This window comes from Dipteris shenzhenensis, chromosome 14 (assembly GCF_047967505.1).
Source record: "Dipteris shenzhenensis isolate YYH24624 ecotype China chromosome 14, Dip_SZ_1.0, whole genome shotgun sequence".
NCBI lineage: Eukaryota > Viridiplantae > Streptophyta > Polypodiopsida > Gleicheniales > Dipteridaceae > Dipteris > Dipteris shenzhenensis.
The window spans coordinates 3,106,994-3,133,457 of record NC_141609.1 but is presented as its reverse complement, the minus strand read 5'-3'; the positions used below and the strand labels follow the sequence as shown (position 1 = coordinate 3,133,457).

At 43.8% G+C, this 26,464-nt stretch overlaps 1 protein-coding gene across 2 annotated transcripts; it reads left to right on the top strand.

Moving 5' to 3' along the window:
• Nucleotides 1–325: 325 nt before the first annotated feature.
• On the top strand, nt 326–21,494 carry LOC147894072 (10 kDa chaperonin-like). Of its 2 annotated transcripts, XM_087384873.1 has the most exons (3): nt 329–543; nt 687–826; nt 20,959–21,494. In XM_087384873.1, exons 1-3 carry the CDS (start codon nt 436–438, stop codon nt 21,005–21,007), a joined length of 297 nt encoding a protein of 98 aa, XP_087240999.1. In that variant the 5' UTR covers nt 329–435; the 3' UTR covers nt 21,008–21,494. The 2 variants fall into 2 exon arrangements, with proteins under 2 accessions (XP_087241000.1, XP_087240999.1); XM_087384874.1 differs by lacking the exon at nt 20,959–21,494 and having other exon boundaries at nt 326–543; nt 687–830.
• The last annotated feature ends 4,970 nt before the right edge of the window (nt 21,495–26,464 follow it).

Genomic DNA, 26,464 nt, shown 5'->3' with positions numbered 1-26,464 from the left:
TCCTCGCAGCAAGCATACTTTGCATACAAGAAACACACTTACAAACACAACCACCTCCAACATTACGAGGCTTTCTAAGTGTCAACACAACAACAGGTTTCGGACTGGCCACGTACTACAAAGAAACAACAACAATGTATGGATCAAGCGTCGACCACATCTGTTGGACGAACAACGACAACGCCAACATCAAACAAGACACAAACTATATATATTGGTCTAACCACTCCTTACGATACACTGTACTACCAAAACCATAAACATAAAAAACATAAACAAACTCCTAAACCCAAATTAAAGGGTGAAGAACCGTCAACTTGTTTACAAAAGTGTAACTATAAGGCAGTGCTTTAAAAACATTGAGGCCTTAGAAGTTTGAATACCAAAAACCCTTCCAAAACCCCCAGCCAATCTGCAGGCATTCTAGACGGCACTATGGCAAAGCGGCTCCTTCCGCTCCTCGACAGAGTCTTGGTAGAGAAGATCGTTCCCCCGACCAAGTCTGGCGGTGGTGTTCTCCTTCCGGATTCCGCAGCCTCCAAGGTTTTGTCTTACTTTTCCTTTCATTTCACACGCATTTTGCAGAAAATGTTCACTAGCACTCTTTTGCCATTGTCTGCGTCTATCTATATTTTTTCTCGAATTTCTATGGCAATATTCCCGATTAACATACTTACTTCTGGCAGGTGAATGCTGGGAAAGTGCTCGCAACGGGCCCCGGTGGCAGGTCAAAGGAAGGAGTTACTATTCCTGTCAGCGTGAAGGAGGGTGATACCGTCCTTTTACCGGAGTACGGTGGCACCGAGGTGAAGCTTGGCGAGAAAGAGTGAGTTCGTGTTTCCTCAATTGAAAAATTTCATTTGGATTTGAAATTTAGATGTAGCTCCATCGTGCATCCTTTGTAAACGTAGGACGTGTGCAACAGTGTCATCGGTGTTTTTGAGTTCTAGAATTCATTTTATTTCTTGATCTTTGCTCTGGCACTACACAATGTTCCTTGGGAGGATCTCGTGATAAGACGGCGTTCTTAGATCTATCTTATGGTTCTCACGTATCGTTACATTCTTCATTGTTCGAAGTCGTGACTTAGTGGATACTTCCTCCCGCACTGAGTACTCTTAAAATTTTATCAGTGAGCCTGGAAAAATGATACCTTCTCCCGCAATAAAATTTTATCAGTGAGCCTGCAAAAATGATTAAAATGTCTCTTTAAAGGGGTTGTGGTTGAACGAGATTAGCTTTGCTCTTTTGTGCTAACCTTCGTCAACTTTGAAGGAAGGAATTGAAACTGAGGATGTTTGGACTGGCAAAGAATCGGCAAATATTTACGTGATCATATGACTGTAAAGCAAAAAAAAAAAAAAAAAAGCAAATTCAACATAATTTTTTGTGAGAAAAAAAGAGGGGTAAGAATTTATTGTCATGATCTGTGACGTATTCCTTTCTCTATTTCTAGACTTATGGATGGTTTGATGAATGGACACTTGTGGAAGGGTATGCCCTTTCGATGGGACACTTGCCCTTTCGACGGGACACTTCCTAATGACGCACAACCCTTCACAAGAGACATCCTATTGAAGAGACATTTCTATTGTAATGTACCCTCTCATCAAGGGTCACACCCTTCACAAGGGGTACACACCTCTTCATGCACATACCCTTTGGAGTACACACCTTTTCATGTGTGACTCTTCACTCTCTATATAAGAGAGGCCCAATTGTATGGATGACAACTACATCTACCCTACAGACATTAAAGCAATACAATTATTCCTTGTTCTCTGCTATTTCAGTCTCCTTTCTGTTCCTTAGCACATTTCTAAATATAGTAAATCTAGGATTTCTTATAGTGGTATCAGAGCAAAATTCGCTCCTGCCTGTAGGAAATGCCCCCCACCTTCTAGCGCCGATCTAATACATCTTTTCCGCTAGAAGGATATCCGTGCACATTGTGCATGGAAGAGATGGAGAGGATGAGCGTAAAAATTTTTAGCGCCAACCCTGCCTAAAGTCATCTATGGCCTCTCCATCTCCCACACATCACGAGTTGATGTGAATGGACACGACAAAAATCGTGTCTTTTCAGGTGCTTGGGCTGTCCCAAAACCAAGGGACGCACCTTTTCCACCATCGGACACACCTTTTGATGAAGAGTCTCGACTCCTCACTCAAGGGACACACCCCATCGTGGACAAAAGGACACACCTATTCATGTAGGGACACCCCTTTTAAAAACAGGGACACACCCCTTCATGAAAAGGTGCACCTATTCCAAGGGTCACACCCCTTTGAATAGGCACACCTTTTAGGCACCAAGCACCTATAAAAGGGTACCTAGAGGGGTAAAAAAAAAAACCCAGCCCCTACCCTTAGGTTTATCCTAGCTACCCTAGGGTTAACTAAACCCCCAAATTAATTTTTGGGCAACTAACCATTTTAGGCAGCCCCAATGAAAAGAGGCGCACCTTCTTATTCCGTACGGCCTGCACCGTACGGATCTCCCCGCAGCAGCAGCTGCCTCAGCCCGTGGACCGTACGGATCTGCACGCCAGCCCCTGCGCAGCCCTAGCCTCGCCAGCACGCCAACATTCCTGCCCAGCCCTAGCACGCCAGCCCCTTGCGCAGTCATTTGCCTCGCCAGCACGCAACCCCTCCCTGCGCAGTCATTTGCTTTGCCAGCCAAGCCAGCCTAACTGCGCAGCCCTACATCGCCATTGCGGCCCTGGTTACCTGCTATTTCCCTGCCAGCCTGCAGCGTGAAATCCGTGACAGCCCTGCCTTATCTGCGAAGTCCAGCCCTGGGAACTGCAACCAGTTTTTCGCCATTGACAGCCTGCAGCCCCCCCCCCTTGTTTCGCCATCTTTTCCTGCCAAATCAGCACCAGTTCCAGCCTCCTCTCGCGATGAAGACAGCCTGTTAATAACCCGGACCAGACAAGCCTCAATCCGCTCCTCGCAAACCACTGCAACATGGATCTCCGGACAGCGATTTGCAGCCTTCTTCTACGCAACAATTTGGCAAATTAAATTATTGCCAGGTGGAGTCTTTCCAATCTGCTTTTAAGGATTCTCTTGTCATTAACAAACTACAGCAAATGAAAGAATCTCCCTTAAAGCATGGAAACCCCTGGTAATTCACCCGGCATTTCAAGGACACCTTAGACATCATCTACCACACAATATCGTGTTCAGATTGCACAACCAGCCCATCTCGGAGCTTTTGCATCTTGGGTCTTCTGTGTCACATGCCCTCCTAGTGATTTGGACCACATCCTATATCTTCTGCGTGAGGCACCTCAGTTACATTACTTCCTCAGCACAGTACAGGTTGTGTTCCACGAGACACGAAGATATCCAGAACCCGATATCCCTCAAGAGTTTGCTGTCCATCTTTGGAGAGAATTTTACCCCTCACCTTCGGCATCTCTAGGGTACTCTCCACCTCCTTCAGCTCCCAGATATCCTCCTCTACAGGTTGTACCTTCTCCAAGACAGTATTTACACTCTGAAGGCACTCCTTCTCGTGGACAACTTCAAATTTCCCAGCTTCAGGACAGCATTTCCCACTTGGTCCAGAAAGTTTAACAACTTCAAGATTCTCGAAGTACTACACATACAGAGGATGACGTGACGCAACCAGACGACTATGCGGATTCATTCCCATCAGAGGTAGAAAACACTGAACTACGTGCCCTCTACCGTTTACTTCAAGCTTCCAAAACTAAAAGACTTGACATCAAACTTCCGGAAGCCTACACTGGTCAACACAATTGCCGAACAGTTGACCAATGGCTCGCAAAAATGCGCATGTATTTTGATATTGTTGACCTCACTGAAGGCAAAAAGATCGCCTTGGCAGCCTACCTCCTCAAGGATACAGCTTTTCTATGGTAGCAAAGACGCTTAAACGGCAAAAGTGTGTTAACATGGGAACGTTTTGAACACGTGCTCCGTAAGCAGTTCATACCTGACAATGCAGACTTCCAAGTACGTTCAAAACTCCGACAGTTGAAGCAAACAGGCTCCCTGTCTTCCTACATCTCTCAGTTCACCACATTGGTGCTGGAGATTGATGGTTTAACTGAGGATGATCGCCTTCATGCTTTCATCTCAGGCGTAAATCCCTCGTTACGCATTGATGTCCTTAAAGCAAACATCACCACCACAGATGGCGCTATTGCTTACGCAGAGTGCATTACAGATTTTCAAAACACAGGGAAGCAGAGTGCTAATCGCACACAGAATCTCCTCTGGCCAAAGGTGCTCGCCCTCAAGATAACACCAGGTTTCGAAAAAACTTCGGTAATCAAGGTCAGCGACAGTCTCAAGATCCCGAGAAGCCTCAGAAATCATTTGCTGGATTCCAACAGAAGCACTCCTCCAAGGATCACGCTTCTTCTTCTTCACAAAGTCATTACCGACATCCCCAACATAAAGGTGCGGCCACTGACAAGCAGAACAGCTCTAGCACAAAAGGACTTTGTACCATCTGTACAGGCGACCATAGATGGTCCGATTGTCCCAAGCGACTAAAGCAAAATTTCAATATGGAACCTAGCACTTCCCAAACAGAAGATGCTACCCCAGCACAAGACAAGAAAGGCAAAGCTGTTTGAATGGTGAATATCATCCACCTGAGCCTTGCCAGCAACCCCGATCCTTCCCTGGCCACTCAAGTACTTTGTGTTCAAGGATCGATTCGTGGAACAACGGTCACTATCCTCATCGACAGTGGTTGCTCTCATAACTTCCTAGCCAGTGATACTCAGCATATTGCAGCTTTCAAGGCTGATTTGCAGCAAGCTTTTGAAATGTCAGACATGGGACAGCTGCACTATTATTTGGGCATTCAGTTTGCTCATGTTGAGGGGGGTATTATGATGTCACAGTCCAAGTATATTGGACAGCTCCTTGATCGTTTTCAGTTTGAGGATTGCAAGCCAATCTCTACTCCGGTGGACCCTAGCTTCAAATTTTCAGCTCATGATGGGAGCCCACCATGTGATATCACTCTTTACTAGCATGATGTTGGATGTCTCATTTACTTGTGCCACACCAGACCTGACTTACAGTATGCAGTATCTCAGCTCAACAAGTTCATGCACATGCCCAGTTCACAGCATTGGTAGGTTGTAAAGAGAGTCTTCAGATATCGTAGAGGCACTCAAGATTCAGCCCTCTTCTATAGTGATCAGGGTTCACTTACCATGCATGCTTACACGGATAGTGACTGGGCAGGTTGTTCCAACACCAGAGTGTCACATATCGGCAACTGTTTTTTGCTTGGCAGTTATGTATCTCTTTGGCTCAGCAAGAAGCAACCAACAGTTGCCACATCCAACTGTGAGGTTCAGTACAGGGCAGCCTTCACCGCTACAGTAGAGTGTGTTTGGCTTCGACAGTTACTTGCAGATCTTGGTATCCACCAGACATCCTCTACTATGGTTTACACTGATAGCCAAAGTGCTTTGGCCATTCCGCGTAATCCAGTGTTTCATGTGCATACCAAGCACATCGAGGTTCACTATCATTATGTTCGAGAGCGTTTGTCAGCAGGAGACATAGAGTTGTCCTACCTTCCCACAGAGGACAACATAGCAGATCTGTTTACAAAGGCACTTCCTTGTCCCAAGTGTGAAGTCTTTCGATAGGCTTCACTCTTGGTTTCATTTGTTACACGATTTGGCTACCTTGTACATTCATAGGTGGCTATATCCCTTGGGATAAACATGTGCCACCATGACTAGAGAATACCAGGTATTCTGAGACGTTTCCAAAATACTTCAGCCCATACCATGGAGGGGGGTTTGTAGGCCATCATCTTCCGGTTGTATTGATGCCCTCTTGGCCTTGGTATGTGCCATGTAGCTTTAGTTATTGGCACTTAGGTCACCTAGTACTTTTAGTGTCTTATGACACCTAGTACTAGTGGTACCACTAGGACACTGTCCTAGGGTTCCCTTTTATTGTACTTTGTACTTTCATTTTCATTCATAGTTGATGTGACTGATTTCACTGCTTCCTCCACTCTTTGCATCCTTTCACTTCCGTGAGCCTACAATCAACATCATTTAAAGAGGAATTTCTATGAACTATTGAGACCCAGATGGAATCTAAACTCACGAAGGCCCCTTTTCCAGAGAAGAAAAGTTGACACTAGATTGTTACCAAAGAGATTCCCACAGCTGATTGTCTTTAGTTGAGCAAGGTTTAGAGCAGACAGAATTGGATAGTTCTTTCATTTCAGAGCCCTTAAAGGTTTGACATGTTGGAAGTTTCTGGCTAGCATTTGGGCCGACAGTCCAAATCAGGATGCAACAAAGTTTTAAAAATCCAAGTGGCAGCTAATTTTGCAGCAGTGTGTTTACTCTTAAACCTCATTCATGTTTGGGTCTAATGAAAAACTCCCATCTCAACTTGGAGATTCTCTTCTTGCCACCCTAGAGGAAAGATCTACACTTACCGATGAGTTAATCAAGACCAATCCTTTGGGATTTATACAGTTGTTCAAGACCATTTTCCTCCTACAAGGTTTTCTTGAAACCCTCTCCATTTGTCAACTTGCTTACTAAATGTCAACTTGACGTCAGTGGGGATGTCATAGTAGCTAGTCCCTGCTATGTGTGATGGAGTTTATGGTTTTCAACCTTGTGAGTGACTATCATGAGATTGAAACTGCACTATGTTGTGTTTTTAGAGGATGAGTTTGGGAATGTTCATGGATTCATCTAGATATATACTAAATGTCTCCATGACTCACTCCCATCTATCTTTTAGAGCTTGTACATGATGGAAGGGTGGTTTGCAACCCAGCATGTCCCTATCGGCAACTAGTTGCTGCTTGAGCCACTTCTCTTGAGTAGGGGCCAGCAAAAAAACCAGGTTTTCCCTCCAAGTGAACCCAAATTCAATTTTTTGGTTTGCAACCCCTCCCTTCATGTGAACAGGCTCTTCGAGAAATGTCAAAACCCATGGGAATGCCCAGTAATATGAAAATAATTCTTTGAAAATTCTTTGATAGCCTAGTTGATCAAGTAAATCGTGACCTTTACCAGAAAGAGTGGCATAGCTAATCTTAAGATGGTTTATTTGAGATCCTGAGGCTTTGCAGAAAGTGTCGAGGCACTTCCTTAACGTATTACTGAGTGCTCCTTGTGTAAGAAATCCTAGATTTACTATATTTAGAAATGTGCTAAGGAACAGAAAGGAGACTGAGATAGCAGAGAACAAGGAATAATTGTATTGCTTGAATGTCTGTAGGGTAGATGTAGTTGTCATCCATACAATTGGGCCTCTCTTATATAGAGAGTGAAGAGTCACACATGAAAAGGTGTGTACTCCAAAGGGTATGTGCATGAAGAGGTGTGTACCCCTTGTGAAGGGTGTGACCCTTGATGAGAGGGTACATTACAATAGAAATGTCTCTTCAATAGGATCTCTTGTGAAGGGTTGTGCCTCATTAGGAAGTGTTTCGTCGAAAGGGCATACCCTTCCACAAGTGTCCATTCATCAAACCATCCATAAGTCTAGAAATAGAGAAAGGAATACGTCACAGATCGTGACATCCCCTCCCACTCAAAAGAAGACCCTGGTGGAGATAATGAACTGATGTAGAAAATATCACAGTAAATTCTGAAAATACTGCTGTAAAATGTCAGGGTACTGCTGTAAGTCTTCATCAGATTGCCAAGTAGCGTCGGAGTCGTCCAGATCTCGAGCGTTCATGACTGGCTGAGTAAAGATATACTTTAAAGAGTGATGGTCTGTCTTGACCACAGAGTTGGCTCCCATGAGATAATGTTTCCAAGAGCGATAAGCATGTACAACGGCAAGAAACTCCTTATCATAAACCGAATATCGGGTTTGGATATCAGAATGTTTATGGCTGTCAAAAGCAATAACTCTGCCTTCTTGCATCAAGACTGCTGCTGTAGCGATGTCAGAAGCATCGATCATGACCTCAAACGGAAGGTTTGGGTCAGCAATAGCCATAACTGGTGTGGTAGTGAGTGCTTGCTTGAGTTGTTGGAAAATATACTCTGTTTCGGGAAGCCACTGAAAAACTGCTGTGCTTTTCAATAATTCGGACATAGGAGCTGCGATTTCGGAAAACTGATAGACCTTTGTATGGTAGAAGTTTGCCAATCCGAGAAAAGAGCGGACATGATGAACATTCTTAGGAGTAGGCCAGTTTTGGATTACCTTAACCTTCTTGGGATCCACAGAGATGCCTTGAGCGGAAATAACATGTCCCAAATATTCGAGTTGGGTCTTGAAGAACTTACTCTTCTCAATGTTGATGTAGAGAGAATTTGCGCGGAGAACTTCAAAAACTTGGTGAAGATGTTGTTTGTGCTCATGTAGGGATCTGCTGAAAACGAGGATGTCATCGAGGTAAACGATGACGAACTTATCGAGGAAAGACCTGAAAATGTCGTTCATTAATGTCATGAATGTGGCCGGGGCATTGTTTAACCCAAAAGGCATGACCAAACATTCATAGTGTCCATACTTTGTTCGAAAAGCTGTCTTGTACTCATCGCCTTCTCGTATGCGTATTTGATGATAACCTGAACGAAGATCAATCTTTGAGAATTGTGTTGCGTGTAGAAGTTGATCGAAGAGGTCATCGATGCGAGGCAATGGATACTTGTTTTTGATAGTGAGCTTGTTGAGGGCTCGGTAGTCGATGCAGAGGCGCATTGACTTATTCTTTTTTTCCACAAGTAGTACAGGAGATCCGAAAGGGCTGCGACTAGGCCGAATGTGACCTTTGTCGAGTAGTTCGGTGACCTGTCTTTGGATTTCTTCATTTTGAGTGTAAGAAACCTGATAAGGAGGTTTCGACGGTGGATTACTGCCTGGAATAAGTTCGATTGGGTGATCCATTGGTCGTCGAGGTGGTAATTGCTTTGGCAATTCCTGTGGAAAAATATCCAGGTAAGGCTGGAAAAAAGGTTGGTTGAGGTATTCAGGAGGATCCTTTGTTGATGTCTCCTCGACTGCCTTAACCAACATAAGTGAAGTCTTTACTTGACGTTTACGAACCCACTTCTTTACTTGTAGGGCAGAGGCAACTGGGGTTGAAGGAGAGTCCCTAGAACCAGTTAGCTCAATAAGTTTTCCCTGGTGGACAAACTGGATAGTATGGCTGCGAAAACTGATTGATGGATCATAGTCGTAGAGCCACTGTTGTCCGAGTATGACATCGTACCGAGAAAGAGGCATGATGTCAAAGTTCAACTTGTCCGTATAATGTTGGATGCGAAAAGACAAGTTTTTGATCTTGGTGTTGCACAAGAAAGTCGTTCCATTTGCGAGTTCAATCTGATAGTCCATGAGACTAGGACTGGTGGTCAACCAAAGTTTGTCGACCATCGAACTAGCTAGGAAGTTATGAGAACAGCCATTGTCGATGAGAATAGTGACCGTTGTTCCACGAATCGATCCTTGAACACAAAGTACTTGAGTGGCCAGGGAAGGTTCGGGGTTGCTGGCAAGGCTCAGTGGATGGTATTCGCCATTCGAACAGCTTTGCCTTTCTTGTCTTGTGCTGGGGTACCATCTTCTGTTTGGGAAGTGCTAGGTTCCATATTGGAATTTTGCTTTGGTCGCTTGGGACAATCGAACCATCTATGGTCGCCTGTACAGATGGTACAAAATCCTTTTGTGATGGAGCTGTTCTGCTTGTCAGTTGCCGCACCTTTATGTTGGGGATGTCGGTAATGACTTTGTGAAGAAGAAGAAGCGCGATCCTTGGAGGAGTGCTTCTGTTGGAATCCAGCAAATGATTTTTGAGGCTTCTGGGGATCTTGAGACTGTCGCTAATCTTGATTACCAAAGTTTTTTCGAAACCTGGTGTTATCTTGAGGGCGAGCACCTTTGGCCAGAGGAGAGTTCTGTGTGCGATTAGCGCTCTGCTTCCCTGTGTTTTGAAAATCTGTAATGCGCTCTGCGTAAGCAATAGCGCCATCTGTGGTGGTGATGTTTGCTTTAAGGACATCAATGCGTAACGAGGGATTTAGGCCTGAGATGAAAGCATGAAGGCGATCATGCTCAGTTAAACCATCAATCTCCAGCACCAATGTGGTGAACTGAGAGATGTAGGAAGACAGGGAGCCCGTTTGCTCCAACTGTCGGAGTTTTGAACGTGCTTGGAAGTCCGCATTGGTAGGTATGAACTACTTACGGAGCACGTGTTCAAAACGTTCCCATGTTAACACACTTTTGCCGTCCTTTAAGTGTCTTTGCCACCATAGAAAAGCTGTATCCTTGAGGAGGGAGGCTGCCAAGGCGATCTTTTTGCCTTCAGTGAGGTCAACAGTATCAAAATACATGCGCATTTTTGCGAGCCATTGGTCAACTGTTCGGCGATTGCGTTGACTAGTGTAGGCTTCCGGGAGTTTGATGTCAAGTCTTTTAGTTTTGGAAGCTTGAAGTAAACGGTAGAGGGCATGTAGTTCAGTGTTTTCTACCTCTGGTGGGAATGAATCCGCATAGTCGTCTGGTTGCGTCACGTCATCCTCTGTATGTGTAGTACTTCGAGAATCTTGAAGTTGTTGAACTTTCTGGACCATGTCGGAAATGCTGTCCTGAAGCTGGGAAATTTGAAGTTGCAATAGTGATTCGCCTTGTACGTTGACTTCAGGGGTCTTTTTTGGACTTGAGTGTTTGATCTCTGGAGAGGCTTCACGGGAGCGTTGCGACATATCGGAGATCCCTGTGAGAAAAGCGCGAACTTGCGCTCTAGTTTGTACCATTCCTGGAAGAAGATTCGGGCTGCTCCCTGAGGTTGCTCATGTTGGAGGGGGCAGGCGAGGTAGGATGGAACCGCTCGTGGAAATCTGGTAAAGGAGGTCCTGTTTGAGGTAACACTGGTGATGCCGAAAGTGGTGTTACTGCTCGTGAGAGGACATGAGTAGGTTGCAGAGTCCACGGATCTGAGAAAGGATAGGGAGCTGCTCTCGGAAATGGAGGATATCCAGGAGAAGGAGTGCCTTCAGAGTGTAAATACTGACTTGGAGAAGGTACAACCTGTAGAGGAGGGTATCTGGGAGCTGAAGGAGGTGGAGAGTACCTGGAGATGCCGAAGGTGAGGGGTAAAATTCTCTCCAAAGATGGACAGCAAACTCTTGAGGGATATCGGGTTCTGGATATCTTCGTGTCTCGTGGAACACAACCTGTATTGTGCTGAGGAAGTAATGTAAGTGAGGTGCCTCACGCAGAAGATATAGGATGTGGTCCAAATCCCTAGGAGGGCACGTGACACAGAAGACCCACGATGCAAAAGCTCCGAAATGGGCTGGTTGTGCAATCTGAACACGATATTGTGTGGTAGATGATGCTTGAGGTGTCCTTGAAATGCCGGGTGAATTACCAGGGGTTTCCATGCTTTAAGGGAGATTCTTTCATTTGCTGTAATTTGTTAATGACAAGAGAATCCTTAAAAGCAGATTGGAAAGACTCCACCTGGCAATAATTTAATCTGCCAAATTGTTGCGTAGAAGAAGGCTGCAAACCGCTGTCCGGAGATCCATGTTGCAGTGGTTTGCGAGGAGCGGATCGAGGCTTGTCTGGTCCGGGCTATTAACAGGCTGTCTTCATCGCGAGAGGAGGCTGCAACTGGTGCTGATTTGGCAGGAAAAGATGGCGAAACAAGGGGGGGGGCTGCAGGCTGTCAATGGCGGAAAACTGGTTGCAGTTCCCAGGGCTGGACTTTGCAGATAAGGCAGGGCTGTCACGGATTTCACGCTGCAGGCTGGCAGGGAAATAGCAGGTAATCAGGGTTGCAATGGCGATTCAGGGCTGCGCAGTTAGGCTGGCTTGGCTGGCAAAGCAAATGACTGCGCAGGGAGGGGCTGCGTGCTGGCGAGGCAAATGACTGCGCAGGGGGCTGGCGTGCTGGCGAGGCTAGGGCTGCGCAGGAATGCTGGCGTGCTGGCAAGGCTAGGGCTGCGCAAGGGCTGGCGTGCAGATCCGTACGGTCCACGGGCTGAGGCAGCTGCTGCTGCGGGGAGATCCGTACGGTGCAGGCCGTACAGAATAAGAAGGTGCGCCTCTTTTCGTTGGGGCTGCCTAAAATGGTTAGTTGCCCGAAAATTAATTTGGGGGTTTAGTTAACCCTAGGGTAGCTAGGGTAAACCTAAGGGTAGGGGTTGGGTTTATTTTTTTTTTCCCTTTTTACCCCTCTAGGTACCCTTTTATAGGTGCTTGTTGCCTAAAAGGTGTGTCTATTCGAAGGGGTGTGACCCTTGGAATAGGTGCACCTTTTCATGAAGGGGTGTGTCCCTGTTTTTAAAAGGGGTATCCCTACATGAATAGGTGTGTCCTTTTGTCCACGATGGGGTGTGTCCCTTGAGTGAGGAGTCAAGACTCTTCATCAAAAGGTGTGTCCGATGGTGGAAAAGGTGCGTCCCTTGGTTTTGGGACAGTCCAAGCACCTGAAAAGACACGATTTTTGTCGTGTCCATTCACATCAACTCGTGATGTGTGGGAGATGGAGAGGCCATAGATGACTTTAGGCAGGGTTGGCACTAAAAATTTTTACGCTCATCCTCTCCATCTCTTCCATGCACAATGTGTCAGATATCCTTCTAGCGGAAAAGATGTATCAGAGCGGCGCTAGAAGGTGGGGGGCATTTCCTACAGGCAGGAGCGAATTTTGCTCTGATACCACTGTAAGAAATCCTAGATTTACTATATTTAGAAATGTGCTAAGGAACAGAAAGGAGACTGAAATAGCAGAGAACAAGGAATAATTGTATTGCTTGAATGTCTGTAGGGTAGATGTAGTTGTCATCCATACAATTGGGCCTCTCTTATATAGAGAGTGAAGAGTCACACATGAAAAGGTGTGTACTCCAAAGGGTATGTGCATGAAGAGGTGTGTACCCCTTGTGAAGGGTGTGACCCTTGATGAGAGGGTACATTACAATAGAAATGTCTCTTCAATAGGATGTCTCTTGTGAAGGGTTGTGCGTCATTAGGAAGTGTCCCGTCGAAAGGGCAAGTGTCCCGTCGAAAGGGCATACCCTTCCACAAGTGTCCATTCATCAAACCATCCATAAGTCTAGAAATAGAGAAAGGAATACGTCACAGATCGTGACACCTTGGATTAAGGTTTGTGTCATCAGCAAATTGCTGATTGACCAAGTGTTTACCTGAGGGGAGTTCAATACCGTGAAGACTACCCTGTTGCATCTTATCTAGCAAAAGCTACCCAAGAGAATCAGTTGCAATAGCAAAGAGCAGAGGTGCAGTTGGGCAACCGTGCATTTTAGACCTTCTTAAAGGGAAAGGCTCTGTGATCACACCATTAACACAAACTTTTGCTGAAGCATTTGTCAGAAGAAGGTTAATGTAGGAGACAAGTTGGCCCTAAGCCCATATTTTGAAGGGATTGAACAAGGAAGTCCCAGTCAAGCCTATCGTAGGCCTTATCAAAGTCAACTTTTAAAAACATATATCTTGACAGGTATCCTTAGCATATTCACACCCTTCCAATGGCTTCTAAAAGGTGCCTGCCCTTAATGTACCCCTTTTGATCTTGTAGAATTCATGAGCCCATTCTTCTTTGAATCCTTAGAGCAATGTGCTTTGGCAAAGTTTATAACTCCAATTTAGCATTGTAAGAGGTCTCCAATTCTTAAGGATATCTTTCCTACCTTCTTTTGGTGTGAGCTTGATAATTCCTCCATTGATCTGGGCAAGTAGCCTTTTAGTCTACTTTTTAGTTTGAATACTTTCCTACAAGCAACTTGGGGCCAACCATTTCCCAAAATATCTTATAGAATTCAATAGGGAGTATGTCTTCACTAGGAGTCTTATCATGTTTCATAACAGTAACTGCTTCTTTAAGCTCTTTAAGGGTCATGGGAGCTTCGAGATAAAAATGAAAATGGGAGCTTCCAGATTTAGATTTAGATGCTCATTGGGGAGAGACTAAAATGAAAATGTTTAGACTTCACAAGCAGTTGTAGCTTGAATGAAGAGATTTTGGACTACCTTTTGATTAGCCTTCTCCTTTAGTGCTAGCCTTCATCATGGCTGAGTCTGCCCTTCACCTCCGGAGTGCGGACAGAAACTCAGTACAAAGACTTTGTATAAATGGATGCTCAAGTATGTGTGGGTGTGTGGATTTATATGTGTGAGAGCATATTTTTATACTATGGTCTACACCCACTGTTGGGCGTTGATGACGTCAGTGGGGATGTCATAGTAGCTAGTCTCTGCTATGCATGATGGAGTTTATGGTTTTCAACCTTGTGAGTGACTATCGTGAGATTGAAACTGCACTATGTTGTGTTTTTAGAGGATGAGTTTGGGAATGTTCCTGGATTCATCTAGGTATATGCTTCTACCGTATTAGCGGACATGCAAATTTCACCTTGTGAAGTTTTTGTCCAAGTTGCGGTCTGCTGGTATTGTGATAATTCTTTCTATCTTAAATGATGCGTTGCCCTATCAACTAGATTTAGATTTAGATGCTCGTTGGGGAGACACTAAAATGAAAATGTTTAGACTTCACAAGCAGTTGTAGCTTGAATGAAGAGATTTTGGACTACCTTCTGATTAGCCTTCTCCTTTAGTGCTAGCCTTCATCATGGCTGAGTCTGCCCTTCATCTCCGGAGTGCCGACAAAAACTCAGTACGAAGACTTTGTATAAATGGATGCTCAAGTATGTGTGGGTGTGTGGATTTGTATGTGTGAGAGCATATTTTTATACTATGGTCTACACCCACTGTTGGGTGCTGATGACGTCAGTGGGGATGTCATAGTAGCTAGTCCGTGCTATGCATGATGGAGTTTATGGTTTTCAACCTTGTGAGTGACTATCATGAGATTGAAACTGCACTATGTTGTGTTTTTAGAGGATGAGTTTGGGAATGTTTCTGGATTCATCTAGGTATATGCTTCTGCCGTATTAGCGGACATGCAAATTTCACCTTGTGAAGTTTTCGTCCAAGTTGCAGTCTGCTGGTATTGTGATAATTCTTTCTATCTTAAATGGTGCGTTGCCATATCAGCTAGATTTAGATTTAGATGCTCGTTGGGGAGAGACTAAAATGAAAATGTTTAGACTTCACAAGGAGTTGTAGCTTGAATGAAGAGATTTTGGACTACCTTTTGAGTAAGCCTTCTCCTTTAGTGCTAGCCTTTATCATGGCTGAGTCTGCCCTTCACCTCTGCAGTGTCGACAGAAACTCAGTACGAAGACTTTGTATAAATGGATGCTCAAGTATGTGTGGGTGTGTGGATTTGTATGTGTGAGAGTATATTTTTATACTATGGTCTACACCCACTGTTGGGCGCTGATGACATCAGTGGGGATGTCATAGTAGCTAGTCCCTGCTATGCATGATGGAGTTTATGGTTTTCAACCTTGTGAGTGACTACCATGAGATTGAAACTGCACTATGTTGTGTTTTTAGAGGATGAGTTTGGGAATGTTCCTAGATTCATCTAGGTATATGCTTCTGCCGTATTAGCGGACATGCAAATTTCACCTTGTGAAGTTTTCGTCCAAGTTGCGGTTTGCTAGTATTGTGATAATTCTTTCTATCTTAAATGGTGCATTGCCCTATCAGCTAGATTTAGATTTAGATGCTCGTTGGGGAGAGACTAAAATGAAAATGTTTAGACTTCACAAGCAGTTGTAGCTTGAATGAAGAGATTTTGGACTACCTTTTGATTAGCCTTCTCCTTTAGTGCCAGCCTTCATCATGGCTGAGTCTGCCCTTCACCTCCGGAGTGCCGACAGAAACTCAGTACGAAGACTTTGTATAAATGGATGCTCAAGTATGTGTGGGTGTGTGGATTTGTATGTGTGAGAGCATATTTTTATACTATGGTCTACACCCACTGTTGGGTGCTGATGACGTCACTGGGGATGTCATAGTAGCTAGTCCGTGCTATGCATGATGGAGTTTATGGTTTTCAACCTTGTGAGTGACTATCATGAGATTGAAACTGTACTATGTTGTGTTTTTAGAGGATGAGTTTGGGAATGTTCCTGGATTCATCGAGGTATATGCTTCTGCCGTATTAGCAGACATGCAAATTTCACCTTGTGAAGTTTTCGTCCAAGTTGCGGTCTGCTGGTATTGTGATAATTCTTTCTATCTTAAATGGTGCGTTGCCCTATCAGCTAGATTTAGATCTAGATGCTTGTTGGGGAGAGACTAAAATGAAAATGTTTAGACTTCACAAGCAGTTGTAGCTTGAATGAAGAGATTTCGGACTACCTTTTGATTAGCCTTCTCCTTAAGTGCTAGCCTTCATCATGGCTGAGTTTGCCCTTCACCTCCGCAGTGCCGACAGAAACTCAATACGAAGACTTTGTATAAATGGATGCTCAAGTATGTGTGGGCGTGTGGATTTGTATGTGTGAGAGCATATTTTTATACTATGGTCTACACCTTGTGTTGGGCGCTGATGACGTCAGTGGGGATGTCATAGTAGCTAGTCCCTGCTATGCATGATGGAGTTTATGGTTTTCAACCTTGTGAGTGACTATCATGAGATTGAAACTGCACTATGTTGTGTTTTTAGAGGATGAGTTTGGGAATGTTCCTGGATTCATCTAGGTATATAGGCGCTTCCAGATAAAAATTATGAAAATTTTGCACAGAATTTTTTCTAACATCCTGATAGGTCCGCCTGGCTAAAATAACATGAATATTGTCTGAAAGAAGAGATGAGCTGAAGGTGGTCTGTTTCATTACTGACAAAAGAATTGTCACTCTTTGATAGGAGAGGGATCTCTTCACTATCCCTCTTTCTTTTGATGAGTTTAAAGTTTTCTTTTGATGGTGTCTATTTAACCTGCCCCCCATTCCCTAAAGTACACCTTAGCCATCATTTAATTTTCTTTGTCTAGCCTCTTGAACTCTTTCTTAGTCTGCAAAAAGGTCCTATGGAGCATTGACATTACCTTGTCTAGCCTGCATTTCCAGATTCTCAAAAGTGACTGCAATTATGTCCATCCTTTGTGTGCTTGGTTTCTGGATCTGTTCTTCCTGGTGTTTTTAAGAATAGTCTGAGTTTCATCTACAGCCTTTTGCCAAAACTCTGCAGCAGATAAACCGGTATCACGCGGCGTGCTCGACACTGGTCTTTAAAGCAAAAAGAGTAGGGTCAGCTTTGAACAAGAGGCAAATTTTCTTCCCGTCTCAAAATCACACACCAATAGTAGGGGCTTATGATCAGAGATGGCAAGGGAGGAAAAGGTCTAGGTGGTGATCTTAGTAGTCTTACACAATAGTTCTTGTGACAGATATGCTCTTATTTAAGGCATCGCAAGTTCTCTTTTTGTTTTTGCAAGATGAGGAGCGTATCAGCATCTCCTGATTGATGACTAACCTATCTTAAAACACTTAGTGCATGCAATGGTTTAACTGTAATCGAAATGAAGGAACAATGACTCAATAACTCTCATAAAGACAGTTTATTCTCACTAACAGGAGCTCAACCCGACCAGGCTTGTTGCTCTTACAAGATAGAAGATGTGCTACAAAAGCATAGCCACAAAGGCTCATATCATCATAAAAAGAAACATGACTAGAGACTGCGCCTCTTCTCGTGATAGTCAGCAGCGTCGATCCATTCAATCCTTGAGGTTCATGAGCACGAGGTCACCTTCAAGGCGTCCATATGCTGCTGTCAAGAGTCGCCTCTACTGACTCTCATGGAAGAGAGAGTTGCTCACGAACCGACCAGGAAGAAGAAGCTCCTCAGAGTGATAGAAGGACATCGTGTAGAACTACGTAGAAGTTTTCATGCAAACTAAACAGGTGGCAATTTCCATAACCTCCTTTTCGACCCCTTCAAAGACTTTGGAGCTCCCCATGAGGACGTGCTTAATTAATTTCAAAGCCTACACTGATGTACCATGGTTAGGGTAGAGAGTGAGGGCCTTGCTTGTGGGTGTGCCTGCCCTTTGAGAGGTTAGGGTAGGATAGGGCTAGGGGCATACCTGTGCACATGGTCAGCCAGGCCCCTGTGATGGATAGCCAGGCTCTTGTGGTGGATCCAGCCATCTCTGGAGCAGGTATGGCTGTTTGGAGGGCAGCTCTTGGTTGTGCACTGCATGTGTGTGTTCCCAGGAGGTCTGCGGGGCTGTACAAGTCGCCTATGGGCCTGTTTGCTGCAGCATGGCAGCCCATGAAGGCGGGATTCCAGCCCCTCTGCTGTGCATTTTATAGGCCAGGTTGAGGGGCCTGTTTGGCCACCCCTTGGCTGTAGGACCCGACCTGTTTGATCAGATTCCTAGGGCAGCACACCAGGGCCAGGTGCAGGGGAGGACGGACCTGCTGGTCGGCCCCCTACTGGCTGCTCAGTCGGCCCTAGAGCCAGGGGGGTCAGCCCCTTCTATGGCTGTGTGGCAGCCGCTTTTATGGCATGCCTGGGCAGCACATCCAGGGCATGCAGTCGGCCCTTCCTCACTTGTTGCATCTCACAGCGGAGGTTTTCCCAGCAGTTCAGAGGGTTTTTCCTGAGATCCCTTGCAGTCTCTCTTTCTTTCCTTGCATTTCAGTTGGAGTGCGTTTTGCTCTCTCTCTTTTCTGTTCAGTTTCCACTGCACTTCTCACAAGATTTATATATATATACCTTTGTAAGACTAGAATATATCCAATCATACAAATTTAGATTTTTTGTTGTTTTAAAGTCCAAAAATCTACACAGAAAATAAAAAGAGAAAACAAAAGAGAAGAAAAGAGAGGAAACAAAAACTTTTTGAAAAACAAAAGGAAGACATACTTAGCAAGCAAAGCAACACTAATGTCGTCATCAGTGCCCAAGCATAAGCAGCTATACAGGGTTTCTAAAGACCCGCGGGCAAACCCAGTGATTATGTTCTTGGTTCCCAACTCTGCGCTGAATGGAGTACTCCTGTACTCTTCACAGGACATCCTCCCACAGTCACTTTTGAACCTCCAATGCCTCGGAAACTCCAAACACTTATAGAAGCACTTATACATTGAAACTTCAGTTAGTCTACACACTTCTCAGTCTACGCTACCTGCTGTAAAGGTTTCAGTATTGTGGCAGAAGTGTGCCAAGACTTATATGGGGGGGAGGAGGGGCTAGAGCCCCAATCAAACTGGCAGACCCAGTAGGCAAACGTTCGGACTGGGTGCTTGCAGGCCCTACAGTGTTGCTACCCTGAGCTTACTCGACTTGTGGCTGATGGCCTCTGTCCTGCTGCTGCTGGAGTTCACCTACAGGCGACTGCCAGGCCTATAAATAGGCCCTGGCAGTGCAGTCTTCCTGATGTCCTGCAGCCCTCCTGCCATGCAAACTTGATGCCACACGGGTCCAAACGTGGGAACTTGCGGGTGGTGTCGTGTTAAGTCCTTGCTGGAACACATCATGAATCTGCTGAGACATGTGATATACATGGGAGGGGCAAAAGCATCATGAAAGGTGAAAAGTCACTATTCTCTAGGCTGCCTGGTCCTAGGCGGCATGGGAGCATCATGCTTTATTGGCTTTGGTCTTTCCTGTGGCCAGAATAGCATGCCACATCCTCATCACAACATTCCATTGCCCTAGGTCTTTCTTAGTTTCTAATGCATGGCGTGGATTCGTCATGGATTCAATGTTAATCACTCTATGTCTATCGTCTGTGCCATAATAATAAAATATATGAATAATTGGACACCATGCAAGTGAGCTGCACCCGATTTCATGTGTTGCTGATCAAAACAGGGATCAATACTAAATTGGACACCATGTAAGCAATCTGCACCCATTCTTGTGCACTGCTGATGCACATGGGGATATCATATCATGTAGGCTGCACTTTGCATGAGCTCGAGCTTCATGACAGGACAATATGGTCAACTTATCCTTAACTTGGGAGAGCTTCTTTTCCAAAGCCTGGTATTTTCAAAACAGCTTTGAAGTGGGGTTTTGTAGGACGTCAACCAAGGATATATTCCTCCCATAAATGGCTGTGGGTGCTTACGTCTCTCTCCCCTCCATCTTTTTTATCTATCTTTTCTTCTTGCACTCCTTTTTGCTCCCATGCTCATTGCTTGTTTTGTTTCCTTCTCTCTATTTCTATCAGGCAAGTGAAAGTTGGAAGCTCATGCTGTGCCATATGATGATGTGGCATATCTGCTTTGATTATTTTTCATATATGCTGATAGTCATGGGTGACCATTTTCCTGTATCCCACACCTGTGTAAAGATGGTGAGTGGATTTTAGAGAGTCCAGGTCCGCATCTTTTGTTTATGTTTGTTGCTACGTTTTTTAGTAAATTGCTTGTTTCTCATATGTCCTTTTTCCCCATATCTTAGTGCAAATATGGAGAGTGGATTTTAGTGAAGTCAAGTTCTTGGATCTTTTGTATGTGTTTCAGGTACTATATTTTGAGTGAACTGCACGTTTGCTTGCTTTGGGACTGTCAGAAATCACAAGTACTACAGAAAACAATGAAACAACCAACAAATCATTCTCATTTGAAAGATTCTTGGTTATGTGGTATTATCTGTTAATCTATTGGATCTAGTTGCAAAGGTCTCCAGTGCATCCGAGTGATGGGGAAGGGTTAGATGGTGGACATATAGATGGTGCATCCGAGTGATGGGGAAGGGTTAGATGGTGGACATATAAAAAAACATAAGGCAACAGCACCAGGGTGTCCCCCTATCCACATATCCTCCAATGTGACTGAACCAAAGGTAAGATAAGCATGTCAAAAGATATTGTGCAAGCGCAGTCTCATCAAGACCCAGTTCAAAGGACAGTGCATGCTCTCTTGAAGAACCTGAAGGTGGTTGGAGGAGCAACGAACGTAGGAGCTGGTTTGCTGATTTTTCCGCTCCTTGCTTCAGCTGAAGATATGAATATTTGTGCTGTTTGCTTAGGGCAGTGATTAAAATGACAATTTGTAGTTTATTTTTTGGATCTGAGAGACTTTTCAATCTAACAAATCTTTTTTCTACTGCAGGCTTTACATATACCGAGATGATGACCTCCTAGGTGTTCTACTAGATTGAAGATGCGTGTTGCACCCCCTTTTTGGCATTTAAATATTTTGCGTTTTACGCTTCAGGAAGCTGCAGCATGAGAGGGAGAATACCATTAGAATTGCTCGGAAATGGTTCAACTATAGTATCAAAATCGTTGTATTTCAACATGAGTTTCTGCTGAGCCAAACATATCCATTGTCTTCTTGTCAGGGTATTTGAACTTTTCCCTTAACGTATAAACTATGCAAATGATGGCATAATCTCCATTTAGGAGAGCCACGTGGACAATCATGGCCTATTCTATGGTTGGACATTTGCAAAGTTTGTTAGCTCTATATTCTAGCATTGAATGCCATTGTGGTAATCGAGCAGCTTACTGTTTTTAATTCTCTTTGAGAGGGCGTTTTATGACTTGGGATTTAAGTATCAACTGCCTGGTGTTGAAAGATGGGAAATCGGTAAAATTCTTACACAAATGGAGTTGTATAGATATCACAGTTGTAGCTCCAGGACTTTTCCAACTATTGATAGGTTTATGTATGATTGAATAAACTGAGCGTGTCGAAATTTGCAACGGTTGAAGAATAGCACTAAAGATGTTTAAGAATGGGAAAGCAACCTTATTGTGGAGTGCAGCCATAATGCATGTAACCATGGATAATATATTTGCCAGGTTGAACAATCAAGGAATAGGATTTCAGCTTGTACTTGGTAATCTTTGGAAAATGACTCTTTGTACCCTTCTAGGATAATCGTTTTTGGTGGTGATTCAAGAGCAAAGAGAGTATCTTTGAGGGGCATAGAAATCAACAAGGTCTTAGAGGTAGTCATTGATTTAAGTATTAATTACTTGTAGCCATCAAAGGCTCCCAAAGTCAAAGCTTTGCTACTAAAGCTTTATTGGGAAAGATCACCTACAGAGAGAGAGAGAGAGAGAGAGAGAGGTGAAGGTAGGTTATGAGTGAAGGACATAGGAAGGTGGGAGGAGACTACCTAAATATTGACATTTATCACAAAACCATGCCTAGTCACTAAGATAAGCTAGATCATCTCATTGACCAACCACAAAAACTAAGGAACCTTCTATCAAAACAACCCCTTCACTAGAGTGTAGACATTCACTAACAATAAAAGCATCAAAATGTTAGTCTGGGTCAATCGAAAAACATGACTTAACCTTGTTAGACCATGATAACATATAAGGTGAGAAGTCAATTTTGATAGGCTTTATTAGAAGGAAGTTATGGGGCCCTTATACATCAAAGAAACTCTAGTTCAAATATTAAAAAAATGTTGAATGGTTGAAGGGCCTAGATTGGCACTAAGCATGACCCTTTTAAATGTATAGTGATACTTTTTGCAAGGGTGCATGGAATTCATATGAAAATAGCTTCCTTGCCCAAATTGAGATGTGTAAAAATTATTGTGTCCATGTGAATGAATATCCGATCAATATGTACTGTTTGAATTTTTGAGATAACTTTATTTTAATACCTAATGTTGATCTAGATGAGGTAGGGATATCCGGAGTATCTATAGACACAACCCCATTCATGGCAATCTTTCTTAGAAAAGGGCAGGATACATGACCTTATCATTAGCAATGGTCTGGACGGATGGCCCTCCTCAGGTGGATTCACCTTCTTTCCACATAGTTGGGATTTTCACCTTCTTTCCACATAGTGGGGCCTCTAGCATGGTTGACTACCTCATGAGATCCCTTGCCTTTGCCCCACACATCACTACTCTATCTCCTTGCCACCACTCAAAGTTGACCATGACATCGTCCAAACACGCCATGTATCATTGACATCCATTTCGATCATAGCCTATCCCTAGAGTACTTTTCCTTCTTAGACATGGGTAGGATACTTGACCTTATCATTAACAATGGCTTGAACTTGTCACCCTCCTTGAGTGGATTCACCTTCTTTCCACATAGTGAGGCCTTTAGCATAGTTGACTACCTCATGAGATGCCTTGCCTTTTCCCCACACGTCACTACTCTATCTCCCTACCACCACTCAAAGTTGACCATGACATTGTCCAAACACATGACATATCATGACATCCATTTTGATCATAGCATTTCTCTTGAGTACTTAGCACATCTTTCTGTCCTTCTCATAGATCTTGAGGACATTGCATGCCTAGAAGATTGAGCTACCTTGATACCATGAGACTTGTCTGCACACTTTTGCACATGCTACTAGCCCACCTCCTCTCAACTCAATGCCTTGAAATAGATGGTAAGACATTATTTCGTCAACTAAAATTCAAGACTAAGCAACATCTTTCAATCAAGATGGATACACTACGTAGGTATCATCATCTGGTCCGTTGATAAGTAGCATGCATTCATTTGCCAAGATGATAAAGAGTTAATATCCTATTTAATATAACAAATCTAAGGACTTCACGCATAAGTTTCTTGATTGACAAGCCCATATCCTCTCACTGACACCAAACTTTGGTACTCTTATGCACACACACTATATGACATTTCCCACTAGCAAACCACCTAACCTCTTGTAGGTGCCTTGACCCCCACCATGTGCATTGTTCACCATTAGTGACATCAAACATGCAGCTTTGAATCTACTTAATGGCTGAGCCAAACATCCTGAGGGATTACATATTGAACATATTGCATGTGGACTAAGCACTATGGACCCGATATTGGTAAAGGTTTTTTAACAAAGGAGGTTGTGCATCGGTTATTCCCACATCTAAGCCATTTAGACCATCACTCCCATCCACAAGGCAGGGATACCCATGAGCTTAAAAACCTATAAGATAATTATGATTGGCCATGTCATGTCTAGGATCTATGTGTCATTGCTTGAAACATAAGTCACCGATTTTATAGCTCCAAGGACTCAAAACTAATGGAAAAATGGGATTTTGCACTAATTGTGTGACTCTATATCACATCCTTGCACCCAGTTGTCATTGAGCAGGCCAAGGCATGGAGATAGAGGGTTTATTATGGCTTTGTGTATTTTTGCAAGGCTTTTGAAATAGTGCCAAGAGTTTGCCTCAGGAGATCATATGGGTAGTCATGGCTTTTTATGAAAGGATCTCCACAAGGTTCAGATGGCTCTAAGGTGGATAGAGATTAGGAGGACAATCAGAGTCAAATATGGTTGTTTACAATGTCCATCATGATCACTTTGTTTGGCCTCTATGTCGATGAGCTAGACACCTTCATTGGAACACTTGGAGGGGTATACTAATGTCTCTTTGAGCCTTTGATTCAAATTCGTATGTATACAGATAATGTGGTCTTCCTCTCCTCTTTAAATGAGGGTCTCTAGTGATGGCTTGATGCACTCATTGCCTTCTACGAGACACATGATCTGAAATTCAACCTTGCTAAAACTAAAATGATGAGCTTCAACACATTTGGAGCATCATGCATAGAGACCAATTCACAATTTATAAATTGTTAGTTCCCCATGGGTATTAGATATGTAGTGTTTGTATTTGTATTTTTCTTGGGTGCAAATGACCACTTAGTGGCTCCATCCATTTAGCTCATTGTATCTAATTTTTCAATGTCATAGACCCTTTGATCATTCAAAGAATTTAAAGAACTTTCTTTCTTTGTTTCTCTCTATTTCCTTGTGTATTGTCCCTCTTTCGTATTTATTAGAACAAAAGAGATCTCACCATCATTCTCAGTAGCAATAACAGCATTAAAGGTACTGAAATCATACATAGGGGGTCGAAACTTCTCAAGATGTTGGCGACTTACAATCACCCTTCCTTGAGTCAACTTTAGTGACTTGCTAGAGTGGATGGCTGAGGTGTCATCAAGAACCCAATCAATCACAGCTTCCAAATCCATTGCCAAAGTAGAGAGAAAGAGATTTCCTTGCCTCCTTCGACGCTGCACCTTGAAAGCTTTAGAGCTATTGCGGGATCATGCGATGCATGAAAAACTTTGAAGATCTCGATAGTCAACGTAGAGGAAAGGTAGGCCACTACCACCTAAAGGTAAAACCTCTTTTAAGCACTTGGCCAATCCTTGAAAACTCACACATATGGAGAGAAAGAAATCTAAACAAACCTTGAGCACATGAACATAGATGATACATTTTCTCTTTCTCTTAAGTTAAATGTTCTATCCAGCATACAGATGCATGAGATGTTTCAAGAATTAACAAAAGCAAAGGACTACCACACTCCTTCTCACACCAGAAATCAATGATTTAAGACAATCGAATGAAACCTTACATTGAGACAACAAAGGATCAGATCGAGCAACTCTAGAAAGAGGTCATGATTGCCCGACAGGCACATGCAACCACAAGCATGGAACGTATCAAGCTGCAAGTCCCACTAGCGTTGAGTTGTTAGTTGGTAGAGAGCCGCAAGCAACAACTTGATGCTTTGCACATCAAGTTGAAGATTCGCCACACTCAAAGAATGTTGCCATGCACCCCACGACTGCCCTAGCTACATTCCTCCACAAAATGCCGAAGAACTATCAGAAGTGCAAGCTTGATGAGTAGAGATTTTCGGGTACCATGACTCTACCTGCAATGACGGTCTTCAAAAAATGATGGCCAACTTTTTTTGTTGCCATAGTCAACAAGCTTGGCGTCATCGTTATTGATGGAAGGCTTTTAAATCTAATATTACAACAAATTACAAATGAAAGCTTTTATGGATGAAAGGCAATGCCAACGCTATTTACCTTGACACTCTTGAAAGGCAATGCTATGCCAGCTGCTGCTGCATTAGAGCTTTAGTCGTTCTTGCATACCCAATCTGCCCACAGTTACTACACAATGCAAATGAAGCCCAGAACCAGCCAACAATCATAAGACTGATTGGGTAGCTGGTAAGGACTAGAGCAAATACGCCGTAGAGATTTTTCGCTAGCACGTTAAGGAGTAGGGAAAGGGAGGGGGGAAGCCTTTTCCCCTCATAAAATGGCAAGCAAGTGGGCAACCCGCAAGCCATTTTATGAGGGGGAAAGGATGAACCCCCCCCTTTCCCTTCCATCAGAGGCAGGGGGAGCATGCCATGTGTCTTTTTCTAAAGCTGGCAGTTGTTTCGAGCAGGGTGAAGATTGCCATTCCAAAGATATTTTAATCACGCGGCTGAGATCGTGTTACATGCAACCCCAACCTTTGACAGATAGGTTAAGCGAAAGCATCCATTTTACCACTACAAGTCTGTGCATGTAGCGTCATAACTCAGCACAGACGCTATGAGGAATGGAGATAAAATAACAATGCAACATCTACTGAAAGAATATAGAGAACAAGAATAAGAAGATCACAACACTACGTAACTCTGTATTCTCGGAGCAAGAGCTCTCACAACATATGGAAAGAACAGAGACAAAATGCTAGTAATAGCATGCGTACAAGAACCGACTGTCGGTGGTTAGAGACTATTGAAGACTCAAACCGCTTGGAGGACTGAACCGCCAACCGCTATGGCTAACCTACCCATGGACACCCCTCATAG

Bases quoted from the DNA above. Each gene is read 5' to 3' on its own strand.
- LOC147894072 (XM_087384873.1), top strand. From the start codon at position 436: ATGGCAAAGCGGCTCCTTCCGCTCCTCGACAGAGTCTTGGTAGAGAAG. The intron at 544-686 runs GTTTTGTCTTAC...TACTTCTGGCAG, and splicing joins CGGATTCCGCAGCCTCCAAG to GTGAATGCTGGGAAAGTGCT. The intron at 827-20,958 runs GTGAGTTCGTGT...TTTCTACTGCAG, and splicing joins GTGAAGCTTGGCGAGAAAGA to GCTTTACATATACCGAGATG.